General features: G+C 38.7%; 2 protein-coding genes across 7 annotated transcripts in view; both read right to left on the reverse strand.

Annotated features, from left to right (window-relative positions):
- Window positions 1-5,991, reverse strand: part of LOC132862379 (glutathione hydrolase 7) — a 14,477-nt gene extending 8,486 nt beyond the window's left edge. The window contains exons 1-5 of the mRNA XM_060894368.1: window positions 5,708-5,991; window positions 1,525-1,751; window positions 1,119-1,270; window positions 882-996; window positions 110-177 (exon numbers count right to left, since the gene is read on the reverse strand). Of these exons, the coding sequence (XP_060750351.1) occupies window positions 110-177; window positions 882-996; window positions 1,119-1,270; window positions 1,525-1,751; window positions 5,708-5,930 (785 nt within the window). The 5' untranslated portion in view covers window positions 5,931-5,991. The remainder of the gene's footprint in view (window positions 1-109; window positions 178-881; window positions 997-1,118; window positions 1,271-1,524; window positions 1,752-5,707) is intronic.
- Window positions 5,992-12,182: 6,191 nt separating this feature from the next.
- LOC132861818 (tumor protein p53-inducible nuclear protein 2) lies at window positions 12,183-19,414 on the reverse strand. Of its 6 annotated transcripts, none has more exons than XM_060893391.1 (5): window positions 19,076-19,414; window positions 17,921-18,044; window positions 14,262-14,633; window positions 13,195-13,657; window positions 12,183-12,586 (listed from the first exon to the last, which is right to left on the reverse strand). In XM_060893391.1, the coding sequence occupies exons 3-5, from the start codon at window positions 14,383-14,385 to the stop codon at window positions 12,334-12,336; spliced, it is 840 nt and encodes a 279-aa protein (XP_060749374.1). In that variant the 5' UTR covers window positions 14,386-14,633; window positions 17,921-18,044; window positions 19,076-19,414; the 3' UTR covers window positions 12,183-12,333. The 6 variants fall into 6 exon arrangements, with proteins under 6 accessions (XP_060749374.1, XP_060749377.1, XP_060749375.1 ...); XM_060893394.1 differs by lacking the exon at window positions 17,921-18,044 and having other exon boundaries at window positions 13,195-13,444; window positions 13,475-13,528; window positions 19,076-19,412; XM_060893392.1 differs by lacking the exon at window positions 17,921-18,044 and having other exon boundaries at window positions 13,195-13,444; window positions 13,475-13,657; window positions 19,076-19,412.
- Between the last annotated feature and the right edge of the window lie 2,625 nt (window positions 19,415-22,039).

Genomic DNA, 22,039 nt, shown 5'->3' on the forward strand with positions numbered 1-22,039 from the left:
CATGCTAAAGGTGTAAATTAGGTTCAAGGAACTCTAGGGACATGTAGTGAGACGGAATAGTGAACAGGAAGCCATATGGGATTCAGCCAAAGATTGACTGTGAACTTACTTCCCGTAGAGCTGGTGAGCTTGATGTAGTCCACTGAGCATGCCTGGGACCGCCACCATGAGACCTGGCTGGAAGAGCAAACAAAGCAAGTTTAACGAACACTTCCTACAACACAAACACTCTTATCAGAGCAGATTAACTGCTGAGCAAGTAAGATTTATAACCATGATCATGTCGCATTCCGCTCGGTCACAAACGAAGCGTTGCTCAGTCACAGTCATCTTCAAAATAACTTTTGCTACTGATGAATTCAACAGCTCAGAGGATGATGGTTGAGTTTCAGGCTCAAGGGAAAGTCGGTTTCAGACTCGACTCTTGAGCCATAATCATTAGCTGTTTGTTTGGTGTCAGAATTCTGATATACAGCGTCGTGTGTCCTCGTGCTCAGTGCGGTTCTTTACACAGTGAGAACACAACAGCCGCATTTAGGTCGGAAAGCATTACGGGCTCTTTCCACGCTTGGGAGAAAGCGATTTGACTCTGATTCGACTCTTAGTCGACTCACCTGCAGGTTCTGAATCAATCATGCCATTTGTTCCGGTCTGCAGTAGTTTGTTAGTAGATGTGAGCCACTAAACAGAACCAAACTGAACCAACGGGCAGATCTGTAGCCTCAGAAACGTGGGTTGTTTACGTTTATAGAAATCTCTCATTACTTTTTTTTGACCAAGGAAGTTTTTATTTAGCTCATTTAATCGTGTGCAATGTGAAAACACACCCAACCGAATCCAACAGCAAAACCGAACCAGATGTATCCGCTGCACTTGTTTACCTTCTGCCGTAGGTCTTGCAGCATCTCCTCTTGTAACCCAGAGGGCGCCATTTCACGGAAGTCGATGATGCGGCTCTCGTTTTTCCGAATGTCGTGGACCAGCATTACTCCTCCTCTGTACAGGCAGAAACGGGACAGATGTTCACTCTGAACTAAAGAAGCTCGTACCTAATATTCTGATCACAGTGATTAAAGTACAGCGGTACAGAGACAGCGATGTAGGCTGACGCTCCGTACCCGCCGATGCCCGAGGTGTGAGGGTGGATGATGCCCAGGCAGAGAGCGGCAGCGATGGCAACGTCCACACTGGAACCCTGCTGGCCGAGAACATCGAAGCCCAGAGAAGTGCAGCGAGCCACATCCGTCACCACCGCACCCTGATTAAAGATCTGAGACATCACCGGGAGTCGTTTTTAGAACTCAGATACAATTTTGTAATATTATCGCACAAAATCAGACGTCTAACAGTGGCTATCAGTTCTGGCTCCCGTAAGGTATCAGTTCTCAAATACAGTCTTTTTAAGACATAAAATGCTTCGAACAAGTATGTGAGATACAAAGAAAAAAAGTCGAGCGAATGAATACTGATTAGTTTGTTAGTGTTTAATTACTCACTCAGGATCTGAGGAGTGTTTTTAAATACCTGTGGTTCTCCAAAATAGATCTGGATGATGAGGGCGATAGTGACCCCGGTGGCGAAGGTCAGGCAGGCAGTGATGAGGACGGTGAGTCCGTCACGGGTACAAGCGCAGTCCTGAGCCAGCGGGTCGTGTCTCGTCTCTCTCAGAGGGGACGCGTCATGACTGGCCAGGTCTGACGCAGACGAGGCCAAACGCTGCAGACGCGCCGACTTCAGGAACAGGTCCGGGTCTGAGGACGCATCATACGCATATTTACATATCTGCGTTGCCTTATGAAGACGTTTCACACTGATCGTGTAAAAGAAACCACAAATTGTAAACAACTCTGTCCTGAAAACTGGAGACACCGGAGACTCCTTCCATGAACGTAAAATAAACCTCTGTGAAGAAAACATCCTCATTTACTAATAATAATGTTATTAATCATGTAATAATAGGAAATGCATTTGAACATGAACATCCATCCATCCATCTTCTACCGTAAGTAAATAAAAAATAATAAAATAATAATAATAATGATAATCTTCTTGTGAGAGGCAAAAAACAGCTTTTGCTCTCCAACAGTGTTCATTACTCACTCATTCATCTTCTACCGCTTATCCGAACTACCTCAGGTCACGGGGAGCCTGTGCCTATCTCAGGCGTCATCGGGCATCAAGGCAGGATACACCCTGGACGGAGTGCCAACCCATCACAGGGCACACACACACTCTCATTCACTCACGCAATCACACACTACGGACAATTTTCCAGAGATGCCAATCAACCTACCATGCATGTCTTTGGACCGAGGGAGGAAACCGGAGTACCCGGAGGAAACCCCCGAGGCACGGGGAGAACATGCAAACTCCACACACACAAGGTGGAGGCGGGAATCGAACCCCCAACCGAGGTGTGAGGCGAACGTGCTAACCACTAAGCCACTGTGCCCCCCCCCCCCCATAGTATTTAGTCCATCATAAAAACTAATTGATTTAATCAATAGTGTGTGTGTGTGTGTGTGTATCTGTGTGTGTTTTGTGATAATGTTCTGTGTTTCCTTTGGGATCTATAAAGTATGTATGTATCTATGCAGATCTGAATAAGTTATAAAGTTCGAGAAGAGGCTGAGCACAGGGAGCACTTACTTACGCATCAGTGTTAAGTGGTTAAAGATTAGTCACCACACCTTATGCAAATACTGCCATGGAATTAAAGTAAAGGGCAAAAATAAATACGCTTTATGGTGGACACTCGTTCAAGCGGGGTTCAAGCAGGAGGATACTGAGTCTCTGTATCTGTTAGGGAAAATTAATCAAGACCTTCTTATTACAAACAATATTTCAATAGCATTTACAAGATGATGCAAGATGATAAACGTCCTGCCAGGTAAAGGTCAGTTCCTGTACAAAAACAGATGAAGAACATCCCTGAGTGATGGGTCAGAGTCATGGAGAAACATCTACACTCCAGGATTTCCTCTTGTTGTGAATTCAGGGACAGATTAACTTGACTCAGCTCATTCATGTGAGAGGAAGTGGTCAGGATCAAAACAGGAAGCTGACCCCAAACAGCTTCAGGTAGGAAAAGGAATATATAAGGCATATTTATGGTGCGTATATAAATACAGTGTTCTACTAGGTTAAGTCCAATCATGTACACATGTTTATAACTGAAGAAGGCTCAAGGTGAGTTGACCAAACGTGGTTTTAGCACAGTTTGTGTAAACAGAGATGGTCTGATCTTGTAAAACACAAAAACATGAATCTAATCTAATAAAATTCTCAAGCACGGCTTCCTGGATTCCCCAAATATCCTGTCCTAAATGTTCATACTCACCTTACTAAAAGTTCTTACCATTCAATTCCAAAAAATGTTTTAAAATGCCGTCAACAATTTTCCTAAATGTACAACCCTAAAATGTTGTGCCAATTTCCTAAAATTCCCAAATACAAATGTGCCCAATTTTCCCCAAATGCACAGTCCCAAATTCCCAAACACATCTAAAATTCCCAAAACGGGTCCCTAAATTCCCAAATACTGTTCCCAAATTCCCTACCATTCAGTCCCGAACTCCCAAACAGTGCATCTCGGCACAGTTCCAAAACATGCTGCACCAGAATTCCCAAACATACTGTATTGTTCCAAATCCCCAAAGTGACGGTCAGAAAATTCCCTACCATACAAATTGCACAACAAGCCACTGAAATGTTTTCACAAAAACAGTTTTCACGCTTTTGTGTGTCAGTTTTCACAAAAGTGCACAACACATTTCCTTAGGATATCATTTTCTCTAGAATATGATTTTCTTTATGATGTGACTTATCTTTATCACTTATCTTTAGGATGTGACTTATCTTTATAACTTATCTTTAGGATGTGACTTATCTTTATGACTTATCTTTAGGATGTGACTTATCTTTATGACTTATCTTTAGGATGTGACTTATCTTTAGGATGTGACTTATCTTTATCACTTATCTTTAGGATGTGACTTATCTTTAGGATGTGACTTATCTTTATCACTTATCTTTAGGATGTGACTTATCTTTATGACTTATCTTTAGGATGTGACTTATCTTTAGGATGTGACTTATCTTTAGGATGTGACTTATCTTTAGGATGTGACTTATCTTTATGACTTATCTTTAGGATGTGACTTATCTTTAGGATGTGACTTATCTTTAGGATGTGACTTATCTTTATGACTTATCTTTAGGATGTGACTTATCTTTAGGATGTGACTTATCTTTAGGATATAACTTATCTTTATGACTTATCTTTAGGATGTGACTTATCTTTAGGATATAACTTATCTTTATGACTTATCTTTAGGATGTGACTTATCTTTAGGATATAACTTATCTTTATAACTTATCTTTAGGATGTGACTTATCTTTATGACTTATCTTTAGGATGTGACTTATCTTTATGACTTATCTTTAGGATGTGACTTATCTTTAGGATGTGACTTATCTTTATCACTTATCTTTAGGATGTGACTTATCTTTATGACTTATCTTTAGGATGTGACTTATCTTTAGGATGTGACTTATCTTTAGGATGTGACTTATCTTTATGACTTATCTTTAGGATGTGACTTATCTTTAGGATGTGACTTATCTTTAGGATATAACTTATCTTTATGACTTATCTTTAGGATGTGACTTATCTTTAGGATGTGACTTATCTTTAGGATATAACTTATCTTTATGACTTATCTTTAGGATGTGACTTATCTTTAGGATGTGACTTATCTTTAGGATATAACTTATCTTTATGACTTATCTTTAGGATGTGACTTATCTTTAGGATGCGACTTATCTTTAGGATGTGACTTATCTTTATGACTTATCTTTAGGATATAACTTATCTTTAGGATGTGACTTATCTTTAGGATGTGACTTATCTTTATGACTTATCTTTAGGATATAACTTATCTTTAGGATGTGACTTATCTTTATGACTTATCTTTAGGATGTGACTTATCTTTAGGATGTGACTTATCTTTATGACTTATCTTTAGGATGTGACTTATCTTTAGGATGTGACTTATCTTTATGACTTATCTTTAGGATGTGACTTATCTTTATAACTTATCTTTAGGATGTGACTTATCTTTAGGATATAACTTATCTTTATGACTTATCTTTAGGATGTGACTTATCTTTAGGATGTGACTTATCTTTATGACTTATCTTTAGGATGTGACTTATCTTTATAACTTATCTTTAGGATGTGACTTATCTTTAGGATGTGACTTATCTTTATGACTTATCTTTAGGATGTGACTTATCTTTATAACTTATCTTTAGGATGTGACTTATCTTTATGACTTATCTTTAGGATGTGACTTATCTTTAGCATATCATTTTATTCTTCACATATCACTAATCAAGTCTTGAAGGATTTCCCAGAGCCGACAGCAGTCACGTGTTACAGATGCTGTTCTGTTTAAAAGGAAATAAATCTCAGTCAAGCCGGAAATATTAAAACCTTCCCAACGTATCTCAACTCACCCTAAATTATGGACCATTATGATTATTTTCTTTAAGGTCAGGAATTAAAGGGTTTCTTTCTGAAGCCTGATCCTGTTTAACGAGTCTTATGATGATCAGTTTATTGTCAGGTTGCTGAGGAACTGAACATCTGTATATATTATAGATGGTTATATGTTTCTAATGAAGGTCCAGGTGGACCACACACCTGTGTCCTGTTCCCCCAGGATATTGTCCTCGTCTCTGCGTGATTTCAGGCCGCTTTCTCCAGCCGTCACGTCGTCTTCGGGTAAACGGGGAAAGCTGGTGATGCTCATGTAGTCCACCGGGGAATAAGCGCTGCCCAGCGCCGTCTCCTGCCCCGCATCCTTATCTGCTGTCTTACCCCCTGGGTAACTGCCCACAGCCTCGGCTGAGGATCCGGACATCATCGCGTATTAACAACAACAACAACAACAAACCGGCAGCTACTAGATCACCATCAAGCCCTGGTTTGAGACCGCGCATGCGCACAATCCTCAGCCACAGTCTCAAACCAGGAAGTGAAGCCTAGTTTATCTCCACAATAAATAAATAATAAATCTTTCCGTCAGGGAAGCTTTTATAATCCACATAAGACAAACTACATGTGTGTTAGCAAAATGTGCAGCAATAATAATAATAATAATAAAAATAATAATATACTGAAAACAGTCACCTGCCTGTCATTTAAATTAAAGTTTAATTAATGTTTATCAGTGACATTTTTAATGAAGAATTCAGCACACTATCCTGTAAACACTATTACACTATTACACTAACACTAATAGTACTATATACTATTATACAGTTATATATGTATGGTGCTGGTGGTGATTAAAATCTCCTGTAGAGAATAAAATGATAGAAACCTGGAGAGGAAAATAAACATCTATTTGTTCCCCCCCCAAAAAAACTTATTCCAACCTTATCTGTGTCTCTTTAGCTGTAACTGTATGCAGTCTAATAGAGCTGTAGAACAGGTTGTTTTCTTGCAATTGACTCACATTTCAGGTTCTCCGGTGTCCAGGGTGGGGACGCCGTCCTACGTGAAATCTACAGAGACGAGCTTTTGTGTCCCCCGCTGTTATAAAAGATCCAGCTTAAGTGTGACCGGCTTGTGCAAAAAAAGGCCGCGCCGATCACGTTGATAAACCAGGTTTACAAGCTGAAGTGCAGGAGGATGGGAACCTGTTTCCAAATAATCTTTTCTAATACATCACAGACAAGTCATTCCAAACTGAACTTTATTTTGTGTGTGTGGGTTAACAGAATGCCTCAGACTTGTCGATGTGGTTTCTGACTCTGTGCGAAACCTGTCTTTAAAACCTGTCATGGTTTTATACTGAAACTGAATCGTGTTCCTTTTTCCATCAGCTACAAGACGTGGCCTAAAGCTTTCCACCATAAAGATATATGATCATAAGCACGTTCTCATGTAATATAAATCTATTCCGCTATCTCCTTATACTAAGTCAAATCATTTCTTTTAATTCGAGGTTATGGTTTAGTCCTCCATTTTACACAGGGCTACACCGGAGGTGTTCATTACTGTTAGCAACTTAAGCCTTTATTTTAATCTGAAAATTTATACTAACACAATTATGGATACTGTGCATGGTCTAGGGAGGCATGGTGGCTTAGTGGTTAGCATGGTTGCCTCACACCTCCAGGGTTGGGGGTTCGATTCCCGCCTCCACCTTGTGTGTGTGGAGTTTGCATGTTCTCCCCGTGCCTCGGGGGTTTCCTCTGGGTACTCCGGTTTCCTCCCCTGGTCCAAAGACATGCATGGTAGGTTGATTGGCATCTCTGGAAAATTGTCCGTAGTGTGAATGAGAGAGTGTGTGTGTGCCCTGTGATGGGTTGGCACTCTGTCCAGGGTGTATCCTGCCTTGATGCCCGATGATGCCTGAGATAGGCACAGGCTCCCCGTGACCCGAGGTAGTTCGGATAAGCGGTAGTAAATGAGTGAGTGAGATCATGAGTGCATGGTCTAATAGATTCAGGCAGGATGCATCAGCTTGTTTTTGAAAAATACATTTAATATATATCACAAAATATTTTAAAATTAACGTATACTGCGGTTTTTCTTTGTTTATTTGCTTCCTACAATCATTTAACTGCACTACCCATCATCCCATGAGATTGTTTCATGCCACACTAACCACTTTCACCTGCATCATTATGCTTTTTAACTTCCCTATTAATTGTGTTTCTTTTTGTTTAGCTTTGTCGTGTTGTGGTTTGTTACTTCTCTGATGTCCATGTTCTTGCTTATAATCCTGTTTTTGTTACATTAATGCTTCGTTTAATTTTGTCTCCAACTATTGTTCCTGACAATGGCATATTTACCTTTTGCAATTTTTTTGCTTTCTTAAACATAAATGCACTTTTGTATTTTATAGCGAGTTATAAAACATTAATATTCATTAATATTTATTTGTACAACTTTTGAATATTTTATACTCAGTATAAGTGTTACATTTTTATATATGCTTATATGTAAACTTGTTTTCTTCCAAGCAAATTTAGTATTATTTGAATCTTAAAGTTTGAATATTTATATTTATTTAATTTATATATAGATAAATTAACTTAAATTTTATGGTATCACCATAAAAACACCATTAAACACCACTATTTTATGCTTTATTACATTACTACAATACCATGTGCCTAGTGATTTAAAAAAAAAAAGAAAGAAAAAAAGAAAAAGACACAAAATTCACGTTTTATCCTGAGAGTTTTTTTTATTTTGTATTTTTTTACCCGGTACCTGCATTTCTGAATGGATGCTGGAACCCCATCCTTGTATTTTGCATAGGTCTCTACTACTGCGTACGGACCAGTGCCCACACAGACAGGATAGAAAGTCAGCTAATCACAAAAAAAATTAAAATAATAAAACAAAACACCATGCAGAATAGTGAAAGGCACGATCACCATAGATATCAGATACATTATTCCATTTTTAATATAATCTATTTGTACTTTTTTTTTGAAAGGGGGTGTATGTGTCAGAGAGGATACCCCCCGTAGTGAAGGTAAAACCCCACCTTGTGAAAAAGCTGCCATAGTTTCAGGGCACAGGAACCAAACAGTGGAGTGCAGTCTCGCTGTCTGATGGTCCACCCCCTTCATTTTTCACAATATAATCAATCGTGAACACGAACAGTGAATAAAACAAAATTTGCATCTAATTATAAGGGAAAATACAAGCAAATATATAGATAGATATATTTATATATTTTTTAATTCATTAATCTGTTTTTTTTTTTATTACCCACCCAGTCTAGAGTCTCACATCACACCAGCTACACAGTCAAATAAACCCCAAGCTACCCTGAGGTGTAACACACTGCTCCCTATATTCACACACATTTCATTAGTCATACACACACGAAAAAAAAACTACAAAAATGAGATACGACAGGAAAAAAAGAGAGAATGTGGTTGAGTGTTAAAAATAGAAGGGAACTAAACAGTGATGGATGTTTGCAGAGGGTGGATGACCTCATCACTCCCATTAGGTTTAATTGCTACGTTGATGTAGCATCACCTCTGTATGGACTGACACAGTAGGCGAGAAGCACCACCTTGGTAAAGGACACATGAAAGAAAACACACCCAGGTGGCAAACTGACATCTACTATAGGGTGGCTATATCGGGTCTAACAGTGCTACCCTAAAGTGTTACCCTGCCAACACTGGACAGCAGTTGCCCCAATGTTGGCCAAGGCACACTTTTATAACAACTCTGGAGCAACACTGGCTCTGTGGAGCTAAAGGTGGCTAACAGTTGGCTTGGTGGACATAATATTGGCTCAATGGGGAAATTTGTTTGTCTTTACTTTGGCCCAACTCTGGAAAAGTCGAGCTGAAGGTGACTGAACATCTGTCAACCCCAGTGGAGAAGTGTTGGACCAATAATGCCACCCAAAATTTATACAACGCTGCCACCCAACAAACGACATGAAAGTCAACCTAACGTTTGCCCAATGGACAAAATGACTTTGAGCCAAGACTCGCACAACTCCGCCTTGATCAGTTTGCTACCTCGGCAAGAAGTGCCCTAGTTTGATGACATCGTTAAAAAGGTCCATCTCTGCCATTCATCCATCAGGAATAACATGGTGTGTACAGAATCCCTTTAGAAATAAAGAAAAATAAAATATATGGGGGAAAATGATTGGAATATACGAATATATTAGTTTTAGTTAATTGATTTTCTTAATTTTTTTTTAAGTCGCTTCTTAAATGTTTCTTAAGTTATGTCCCACTGACAGTGCAGACAATCTCAGTGGTCAGGTTATGACTCTATAGCCCATTACCTGCAGGTATAACAAAGGAAAATGATTAGAACAGGGCTTTAAAAATGGCGGGGATAAAAATAAGTAAGAATTAGGTTCACTTCTATGTGTTTAACTCAAACTTAGATAAAACACCCATCACTCAAACACTGTACTGTAAAGAGCTGTGCATTATACATACATATCATATGTAAATGTGAATAATTTAAAATAGTTTGTTTTCAAACTCATGCACATTAACGTCATCCTGTCGTTCGTACTGAGACTTGAAATAAACAAATAAATTCGCACGCAGCTAAAAAAAAAAACAAACAGACCTCAATTCACCATAAAATGTAAGACAGTGCAAACGTACATCCGAGTCAAATTTTACAAACAGTCAAACATGTTGAGCACCATAGTTAATCTAATCAGCATCGATGATACACACGTAAGTCGGAGCGCCACGCAGAGGATCCCACAGAGGACAGTAAGACTGACTGAATGAACGGGATGGTTTCGGCATGTGGACACGTGGACACACACAGATCGAATTTCTCTCCCACACAGGAGTTACAAAGCATCCCGGTGATATAAATATGTAAAAACACAACATCGACATCGAGACGGACCAGTAGACCAATCACGATGCTCGTAATGGAATAAATTAAACATTAATAGTTTGCAAAATCAGTGGTGTCAGATGTTTGCCTTTACACGGCTAATGTAAGAAGCTAACGAGTATTGAAGGTATATCATGTGGGACCCTGACTTCATGGGGTGGCCATTTTGGATAACTGGAATGGCTTGGTATCGTTCTGCCTCAGTTTAAGATTATATGTGGAGGTTATACTGCTTAATTAAAACTCCATTTTCTGACCATTTTGCCAATTCCAGCCCACATGCTAGGTGAAGGTGAAAGCCTAGCGCTGGCCTTGTTTGTTCACCGGGAGGAATTTCTGTGAGTAACATTTGGAATTTGAGACCTTTTGTGTCTAAAAATAAGGTCACAGTGATTCCTTTAGCTAAGCTCTGGGTTTTAGATGCAGGTCTGACACTGAGTGTTGATATAATGAAGAGAAGTTCAAGGGTCTGAGGCATCTTTAAAAGAACATGATCTTAAAAAGTGAACATTGAAAAGAACATGATCTAAACGTAATGCAACAAAACACAATAAAGAGTCACTTCTATTCTGTAACGAGGACACCTATAGGTGGAACAGTTGATTGTTTCCTCGTATCATTTGCGGTAAAAACTAGAATCTGGAGCTCATTTGCATCGCGTTCATGTCACCAAATTTGAGTCGAGGATTTAACCATCAAGGTACTGCATCGTTTATCATTTATCTGTTCACCTATAGGAGGCGTTGCAATTTCTTTATCCTTATCCTTCTATGATCCAACATACCCTGTAACCCACAGCAGCCTCACACAGGCTCTGATGAGGACAGATTTACACTCCTCTTTTTGGCCTGGACATTAAAGGTTTATTTTAAATACGTGAACAGGAAGTATGCAGATCAGTGGAGGAAATGCCTGCAACTGGGTGAGATTTGATAAATAGAACTAACTGTACTTGCTAACTCAGCCAGTCATGATTATTCAGTCCTGATCGCTTCTTTTTCTTAACCTTAAATTGGTCCAAACTGTTTAAAGAGGCACCAAAATCATCAAAGAAATTTAAGGCAAAATCCAATCTACAATCAATTAAAATAACAAAAACAAAAAAAATAATAAAAATAAAAAAATAAATTCTACTCAAACCCATAGAAGGTTGGATTTTCCCTTAAAGGTGCTACGGTAATGCTGTGGGCTACGATACCTACTTATTTACCCTCTCTTCAACTCTCCATCGACATCCATCACTCTTTAATCGGTTTTATCCTTACTTTCACCTTCTTCTACCTACTTTGCCATTCTGTGTTGTTAAAGCCCTTTTCTCTGTATCAGAAACTAGAAGTTAGCGTTAAAAATAGAGAAATTTGAATTTTCTCTCTCTGATGTGATGGTTCATTTTGCAACATGTATTTTAACCACTGTGGTTATTTTCTCTCTTATAGAAATCTTATAGAAAATAATAATAAAAATACAAATGGAGAAATCTGGACTTTTCCAACACAAATGAAAGCAAATAAAGGATGAGAAGTTAGCCTCAGACCCTTGTTTGGTTTCTTCCCCAACAGTGTTCTGTGTATGCACTGTTTGACATTATCCATTTGCGTGTTCTTCTGCGTGTGAGATGGCTGATTGTAAACGGCACCTTTGAGACACCAGCGAATGCTGATTCTATTTTAAACAGCGCGATGCTAATCGAATGCTAATCGGAAAAACAAATGATTTGACCATTTTTAACTGATTGGTTTTAGGCATTTAAACTAAAACTACTCCTGACGGTGATTGGAGTAACGTGAAAACGCTAGCGGAAAATGAGGGCTTTGGTGGAGGATGCTGAAGTCTTGGTATGATAGGTGATGTGGGATGATGGAGGTTTGGTGAACGTGGTGATGAAACTCTGGGATCCGGGTGGCTCAGTGGCAGAGGTTGCGCTGGCACGGTTGGTGCAGGAAAGAGCTGCGTGTGTGAGCCACGGTGCGAGGGATCTGCTGGCGGACGCGGTTTTGGCGCTGCATGCGACCGCGGCCCAGGTGACGGCGCTCCACGCGGGCTTTGGCCCTCTGAACACGGCTCACCTGAGTCACTTTGGCAAGAGGAACCGCCTGACATGCCGATCCTCGCACCAGCCGAGTGGGAACGGGGGCAGGGGTGGATTCAGTCATCCTGCTGAGAACCCAAGAGAAAGAGAGAGAGAGAGAAAGAGAGACAGGAGAAGAGGAAATTCATCACAATCTCACTTTCTTGTGTAAATTCATTCATTTTATTTTCCTACTTTTCTTTGTTTTGTTTTTTACCTTTTCATCTAGTCAGCATTTATTTGTTTGTTCGTTTATTTATTTATCAATCAATCAACTTGCCTTCTTTTATTATTTGTTTTCTTCTTTCTTCATCTTTTATTCAGCATTATATTCATTTATATTAATGAATTTATTTTCTATCTATCTATCTATCTATCTATCTATCTATCTATCTATCTATCTATCTATCTATCTATCCATCCATCCATCCATCTATCCATACATCCATCCATCCATCATCCCAATGCACTCACTATTTACATCTTCTTACTTCCTTTGTGTGCGTGTTTGTGTGTGTGTGTGTGTGTGTGTGTGTGTGTGTGGTGTTGCTTGTTTGAGAGACTGGATTTCTCAGCTGTTTGACTGTATTAGTGTATTAAATCCAAACTTATGCATCGCACACTTCAAAAGTGTCACCTGTAGCATCTTGTTATTCACAAAAATACTGATTGTTTGTAAGATGAGGGTGAAGCTTACCTCACGCTGTCAGCCATGTTGGCTGTACTCTGCTCCAGGTTGGACGAGGAGACGTAGACGGACATGCTAGGATGCTCGATGAGCAAGTCCTCCATGGGGCTGGCCTCAGCTGGCGCTCCCTCTGCAGTGAAACAGGGTGGAGGAGTGATGAACCAGCTCTCATCCAACCCACAGGAGGTGGGGTCAGACAGCGCATTCGCTCCGCCTGACCCAAGAGGGGAGGGAGAGTCGGGAGAAAGTCGGGGGCGAAGGGAACGAGATGAGGGTGGACACACCGCCTGGGAGCGGCCTGCTCTAGTCCTGCGCCGTTTGCATGAGAAAGGGGCGGGGTCACCTGTACAAGAGGGGGGAGTGGCTATATCACATCCAGACTCCACCCTCTGACATTCACTATGTGGAAGAGACTGTGCTATCGACGGGACCTCCGCCCCATCCTCACTCAATGTGGTACAGTTTCTGTCACCTGATGGCAGGTGGGCCGGGGCGGGGCAGGATAAAAGGAAAGGGTGGAAAGAGGGAAGTAGAGGCAGGGGTAACAAGAGTAAATAAAGCCATGCAGGTAGGGGTTGCCGAAAAAGGTCCACACACAAACAAACACACAGCAGTGGGAGGAACCGAATCAAAATGGGGAGACGGGAGAAAGAAAAAAAAAGAAAAGAACAAGAAAAGAAAAACAACATAAGACATAAAAACACTGCCATTAGTTTCATGAATTGCGTCTGTGATATTTTTTCACAATATCAGACTAAACGTTGTTTCCTTCTTTCTTTCTTTCACACATGAATGTCCTTCCTTGCAGTCAGAGAACAGGCTGTAGTCTGTCATAAACAAAATGGCCACTCAGTCATGACATGTTCTTCATCAACAGCACACTGTGGGTGTGTCCCAAACCGAACACTCTATTCACTGTATCATTGGTGGAATGAAACACTGCACCAAGTAGTGAACATGCTGGGGTTTTGAATGCATTATTACTTTCTAGCACCACCGTGATGACCAATAAATCCTGTTGTTGGTTCCACAACCAATATTTAATTACATTAACTATCCACAATCCTCCTACTCACCAGGTACACTGACCAGAAGCCATCCCTCATCGTCTACCTCGGACACACAGGGCTTGGGTCCACTGATCTCGGCAGAGACGTCCTCCACCGCTCCGAACAGCAGGTTGCTCAGTCGCTGGAACATGGTTGCCTTGAAGGTCAAAGGGCAGGTTGTTGAGATATCCTGAGGGAGAGCTGCCTTGGAATTTGTCTTGAAAAAGGCGCCGATCTACAGTTGATAATGCTGATGGTCTTCTGTGGCAGGTTTGAAGAACCAGCACGGTGTCTTATTGGTGTCTTTTCTTGTCAAGCCCTTGTTGGTGGAAGGAACCTTGAAAGAGTCGATTAACTCTTGAAGTGCAAGTTTATAGTCTTTTTTATTACTGCAAAGGCCTGCAGGAGACAAAGAAGGAAGAAACAGAAGAACTATATTAACACAACATAAAACATAACTCATATGAATTTCAATGTCAAATTGGTTTCATTCATATTAGAAAAGCATCACAATTTTTTAAACGTTTTAAAACTGTTAAATTTTAAAACTTTTTAAAACTGTAAAAAAAATTGTTTAGAGATTTTTTGTGTAGGAACCTTTTAACAAAGTCTTTATCTATACATAGAACTTTCTTTCTAGTCTTATACAGTACAAGTATTTTATTCATTAAAGCTACATTTAATTTATATACCATGTGCATGGGTAAGCATTATATATACAAATGCTTTAATATGCTTTGATATGTACATTATATAAATATACTTCTCCACAAATATTCTTAGACCTGATGGTGTTTAAGCCGTATTTTTATTGCTCAACAAATTCATTAGTATGTTTGAATAAATTTGGTTATGTAAAACATTGTCTTGAATAAACCTCACTACAACTGATAAAATATTAACTTGACAGAAATGTCCACTGGGTGAAATTTTCAGAACAATGCCCATGTTTGTCTGGTGCTTGAGATGAACCAGGAAAGCTCATTCTGTTAACTTTTAGTTTCTCTTAAATGTGGATGAAAATGATAAAACTTGAAGAGCTTCCAACTTTGAGTTGGATTACATACGTTCTCTATTTCCAGAGATGCAGATTAAGATTAAAGGTTAGTGATAGCATTCGACTGATTTGTATTGATGGATTTTTCAGTCTTGAGCACAATTGGCAATCACTCATTCACTCATTCATCTTCTACCACTTATCCGAACTACCTCGGGTCACGGGGAGCCTGTGCCTATCTCAGGCGTCATCGGGCATCAAGGCAGGATACACCCTGGACGGAGTGCCAACCCATCGCAGGGCACACACTATGGACAATTTTCCAGAGATGCCAATCAACCTACCATGCATGTCTTTGGACCGGGGGAGGAAACCGGAGTACCCGGAGGAAACCCCCAAGGCACGGGGAGAAAATGCAAACTCCACACACACAAGGTGGAAGCGGGAATCGAACCCCCAACCCTGGAGGTGTGAGGCGAACGTGCTAAACACTAAGCCACCGTGCCCCCCATTTGCAAATCAAGATACTCAAATTTATTTTGTTAGATTTGAAGTGCAGCTAACTTTTAATTAAGAGAAGTTATGAAGTTAGATATTAAGCATAATTATGAACAATGACATCATTATGGATACTTTTAGTTTATTTCGTATGAACATTTTGGGTTAATTCTAATTAACTCTGCTTAATTCCCATTTCCCCATTTAGTGCCCTTTCTATGGGAGATATTTCCATAAATATTATTTTATCTCTATATTATCAACAGACATTTTCCCTACAATGTTCAATGAAGAAAATAAAAATCATCCAGGTTACTTGTGGAGAAAGAAACCAGACACCCAGAAGAAATTTCCTGAGAGGAAGTGACTCCAGGTATTGAAGCTAAATCATGACTCATGCCTGAATATTACAAATAATTGAGCAGGAAATCAGATATACATGTCAGGTTCTGCACTTGAGAAACGCGCATGTCACTCAGCTGTTTAGTCACAAAGTCACCTACTAAATCAATAGATGCAAATATTTTTCAAACCACACACAGATTCCAGCCACACCCTGCTAAATTTGCATGGGCATGTCAGTGCACTCGCTCAGTGTATATGCCTTATCTCGCTCGGAAAGTCAGACATCTGATGTGGCTTAGGTTCTACCATGATATAAACTTGGAATTAAAACTGATCTGGGTTTATTTTATACCGTATATGAATATCCAGGGAATTAAAAATGCACCAGAAGCACAGACCTAAAATAGGCACATTTCCATGAGAGAACACAGAGAGTTTAGAATGCTACTTCCTGATTCAAAGGCATGTTAACAGGACACAAAAACAGGACAGGAAGATGAATCCTTTAGTCTTTTGTATAAATGATAATTAATTTGTTATAGGAAAATAATCAACAGTGAAGTGGTGTGATGCAGCGGAGTTACTGGTACGAGTGATGAAGTGAAAATAATCTAGTGCTCTTGGAGCTGCTGTTGTGGAAAATTATTCAACACTGCAATTGTGAACATCATCGATCTAATTAACATGATCAAATCACTAACAAAGCCACGCCCCTTAAACTTCACCCGGTTAGTTTGGTTAAAAAAATGTTCAGGTGTGGTTGGAATTGCTTTTTTTGGCTGCTGTTTGTTTTAATCTCTTAGCAACCGCTCTCAATGTCTACCTCAGTGTTTATACTCTACACGATATCATTTTGTTTAAACTCTAAGTAGTGCACTTATGTCAGCTCCATATTTCTTCATTGCATTAGTTAAGACCCTATTAATTTTATAGAAATTGGGTAATCAGTATAAACTCTATATGCAATTACAAAATGTATAGCATTACACGTCATGTACACTTACTAATCTCATAACCTATATAGCTCTCATATACAAAGGGTGAAACCAAATCCAAAATGACTACCAGTCAGACAATCGCTAGACTCTGGTTAGTAGACACTAGATAGAAGACGCTTGCAATGTTATACACTACACAAAGCTCCCTACTGGACAAATAGTACTTAACTATTAATTTGTTCCCTACACAGTCCACTTATACAGGCAGGAACAGAGGGAAAGGCAGCTTCTAGACCAATAGATACGCCAGGATACCGGCTATAATGGAAACTCAGTATACATTTCACTGGGTACGTTATACAGAGTATGGAGCTGAATTTTCAAAATCTTAACCCTGTGCACTACATATGGTTAGAATTACAGATGAGGTCCGGGGACCTCGAGGGTCTGGGAATTTCATTACAGATGTAGAAACAGCAAGCCGGTGGATTACATTTAGAATTCATGTTGTTTTTTTTTAAATGAATCTTTATTTAGAAAATACATATAAGGTAGTTTGTTTGTCTGTTTTTTTTTTTTTTGCAGGGGACAAAATGTGGTTGTAATGAATACTTTAATGCCATATAAAGAGTATAATTGTTTTATATTGCTGTGGTATCACTATGTCTGACGTTTAACTGTACAGATAAGAAAGTTGATAATACATTATGACAAGTTTTAAATTGAAAACAAAACAAAATTATAATAACATTGGTTAGCTGTTATCGGTTAGCTTTTTTTTTGTCAATAATGGTGCTTTTGTAGTTCTGTAATCTTTACATTTATTTGTAATGTTTTTTTCCTGTGAATAAAAAGTATAGTTTTGTCCTTAAAACCTTGTAAATACAGACATTTTTCATTAGGAATACTGTATTATATCTGTTCAAAAACACAACACAGGCAGCCATTTGGGATTCAGCCAAAAGCGTCCGTGTGGGCGGGGCGTCGTGGGGCGGCGCAAAGTGTTGACGTCATTGGCGCAGTTAGCTCCGCCTTCAAGAGGTTAGAGGACGGAAAAATACCCAGGACAAAAAGACAGAGGAGAGAAAAAAGGAACAAAAATGGTGCAAAACATTCATCACTGTGGATGATGATTAGGAAAAATCACTTTTCTAGGTTGTAATAGACTCGAAAAATAATGTATGAGGGCAACGTTTACAGCAGCAACCTTTGTTTACATTTCTGTTGGGGAAAAAAACAGGATATAGAGGGATAAAGGGATAGAGGGATAGGGGGGTAGATGGGTAGGGGGATAGATGGATAAATGGATAGGCAGATAGATGGATAGGGGGATATGCGGATAGATGGATAAATGGATAGATGGATAAATGGATAGGGGATAGATGGATAAATGATGGGATAGATGGATAGAGGGATGGGGGATAGAGGGAAAAATGGATAGAGGGATAAATGGATAGAGGGATAGATGGATAGAGGGATAAATGGATAGATACTTGAAGTCTGAATGTTCCTACATGTGTAATGTGACATTGCTGGACTTTCTTCAGAGCTATAAGGCTCAATAATAGCTCTGATAAACCGTATTACAGCTGACCAGTAATCCACACACACACAGGTCACATACCTCTACATTTATACACATATAGCTGTATAAATAGATTTTATATACGTGTTATAAGATCTCTCTGTGCCTATATATAGAGGGAGATAAGGAGTGTTCATGCATAAATGTTGAACATCACACTGAAAAGAAAACAAGTATAAGGTCGATTAATATTAGATCAGGATTTTGTAGGAAACGGTGCAGAAGGTATTAAGAAAGGATCAAGTGAGATGAGGTTATTATAAGGCAACACAAGAACGCTATAAAAGGCATCATAACGGTCGCCTGCAGATGATGTTCCATGTAGGGGAAAATATCTGGACATTTTCTGGATCAATACATATTTAAAAGCCAAAGTGTATGAATGTTATGGTATTATATACGAGGTCAGGATGTGATGGGGAAACAAATACAGACCACAAAAACAACAACAAAAGGGATTAAAAAAAATATCTCTTACCTGCCTTTGCTGGAGCACCAAAAAAAAAACGTGTAAACGTGTGGACGAAACAGTAAAAAGCACGACAAAAGCCTTAAAGCCCCAGGTTCAGTATGAGGTAGTGTTAATGCACCAGGATCACATTAACATGGAAATAATTAGAATAACAATAAAAACACACTTTCTTCTTAGAAGAAATTACTTTTAAACTACACGACGGTTTAAAAGTGCAGGCTTTTTCCTGTTGCTTGTTGAAACCTGTTTCTGGTGCATTAATGTATTTGTGTTGTTTTTGTCCTGGCTGTTATTGCTTCGCCCAGCTGATCCTCGGATCACAGCGTACAAGCTCACAACAGCTGATCGTGACGCAATGACGCACACGGCCCCGCCCACCGCCACGCCCACAACAGCTTCCTGAGCCAATCACGATGTTACACAAGGTTCGTGCACAATAAAAGAGGAGAAAGGGGGAGGGGAGTTGAGAGGAGGGGAGGGGAGGGGGGGAGCCCAGCAACTTACCTCTGTTTATAATGGTGTCACATTTAAAGAATGATATTTATATTAATATAAAGTTTTAGCGGTATTATTATCAGTACTAGTATTGATATAAGTATAATTATAGACTCTCACCATCCACTTTAACGGAAACATCTGCTCATTGACTCAAACACCCTAATAACCAATCATGTGTCAGCACAAAACAACTCATTAAAAATTGCAATTGCTTTAGTAAATAAAACATCAAAATAAGGGGAAAAAAATATCTCAGTGATATGGAGCATGGGTATTGGTGCAAGATGAGCTGTTTTATTGTTTTCTTCAGAAACTGCTGATGTCCTGGGATTTCCCCAAACAGAATGTGGTGAAAAGCAACAAACACCAAATCAGTGGATGGAAACACCATGTTGATGAGCCAGGTCAGAGGAGAACAGCAAAACCTATTCATTTACTCTTAAATAATCACTCTTTACAGCCACAGCATCTCAAAACGCATGATATAGCAATTATTTAGGCGGAGGTTTTGTTCAAAAGGTTGAATTGTTTGCCACATTGTCTTAATGACTGTATATTAAACTTTTGGAACAGTATACTACAGTATACTACTAGTGTACAGAAGTGTAGTGTAGTGTAGTGTAGTGTACAGTAGTGTAGTGTACCATAGTGTCTGTACTTTACTGTACTGTACTGTAGTATACTGTTCTAAAAGTTCAATATACAGTCATTATATTATATACTGTACACTACTGTACAGTACACTACATTACAGTACACTACACTACATTACAGTACACTAAACTACTGTACACTACACTACACTACTGTACACTACACTACTGTACATTACACTACACTACACTACACTAGTCTACACTACGCTACACTACTGTACACTATATTGCACTACACTACTGTACACTACATTACACTACACTACTGTACACTACATTACACTACACTACAGTACACTGCTGTACACTACATTACACTACACTTCACTACATTACACTACACTACACTACACTACTGTACACTACACTACACTACTGTACACTACATTACAGGGCAGTGTAGTGTACAGTAGTGTAGTGTATTGGTGTAGTGTCATTATATTATATACTGTACACTACACTACTGTACACTACATTACACTACACTACTCTACTGTAGTGTAATGTAGTGTACAGTATATAATATAATGACTGTATATTGAACTTTTAGAACAGTATACTACTGTACACTACATTACACTACACTGTACTACTGTATACTACACTACAGTACACTACAATGCACTACTGTACACTACACTACACTACTGTACACTACACTGCACTACTGTACACTACACTACACTACTGTACACTACACTGCACTACACTACACTATATGACAGACTTGAGATATCAGGATGTTAAAAAAACTCAAGACAGCAAAACACTTACATGTTAATATTAGGGATGTAAAGAATTTTTATACATTAATGTTAATTATTAGCACTAAGAAACTGACTCTGTTGCTGAAGTGTTGCTACAAACTTTTCGCTTTGATTTGGTTTTGTATTTTTATACAATAGACACAGTCACAAAAGGAGGAGAATAATGAAAAATGTACAAAAATACAAAACAAACTTAAAGAACTGAACAGATTTTTCCTTTCCTCTGCTTTCCTGACCCTGGTCTGTCCCAGCAGCTCAGAGTGACTTCTGTCTCTTTAAACACTGTTTGTAAATATTGCTTGTGTCCGCCCACTTTTCCTTACAGTAGGAGGGGCTTCACGCACCACAGCAGTGTTTCAGCCAATCACAGACTCAGGTATGTATGTAGCACTTCACCAGCCAATAGAATAACAGACCTCTATGTTGACATTCTTTAGAAGTTCTGTATCCTGAGAACTAAACTACAACTAAACTAAATCCTATTATGAACAAATAAATCGTCAGAACTGCAAATAAAATTCCATTTTATATATAATATTAGAGATTAATTTTACAGAACAAATGAATTATAATTTTATAAAAATATACTTTTATTGTTTACTAACAGATAATAAATGACACATAATATCAATAAATATATTAATATGTTAAAACTAAAAAAATTGACTACGAACAATTCACTAGCACTTTTTTTTTTACTATGTAGATGTTGTTTTTATAAATGGTTAAATTAGAAAATTAAAAAAATAGAATTTACTTATTAAAAATGTTATATAAATAATACAATATTTATGAAACTACTAAAACTGTATAACTTTGTAGCTTAATCCAGTGAATTATAGCATTGGACCATACATATAATAAATATATATTAGGCTAATATGATATTAGTTTTTTATACTATATATATTTATGTCAACATGCTTCATTTTACCCCAGAAATGAATACGAGGCTGAAAGCTATTTAAATATCTTTTGAAACTGTTAAATAGTTGTCCAACATGATGATCACTTATTCATTAATATTCACTCTGTTAGTTGGATATGTT

Source organism: Tachysurus vachellii, chromosome 19 (genome assembly GCF_030014155.1).
Source record: "Tachysurus vachellii isolate PV-2020 chromosome 19, HZAU_Pvac_v1, whole genome shotgun sequence".
Classification (NCBI taxonomy): domain Eukaryota; kingdom Metazoa; phylum Chordata; class Actinopteri; order Siluriformes; family Bagridae; genus Tachysurus; species Tachysurus vachellii.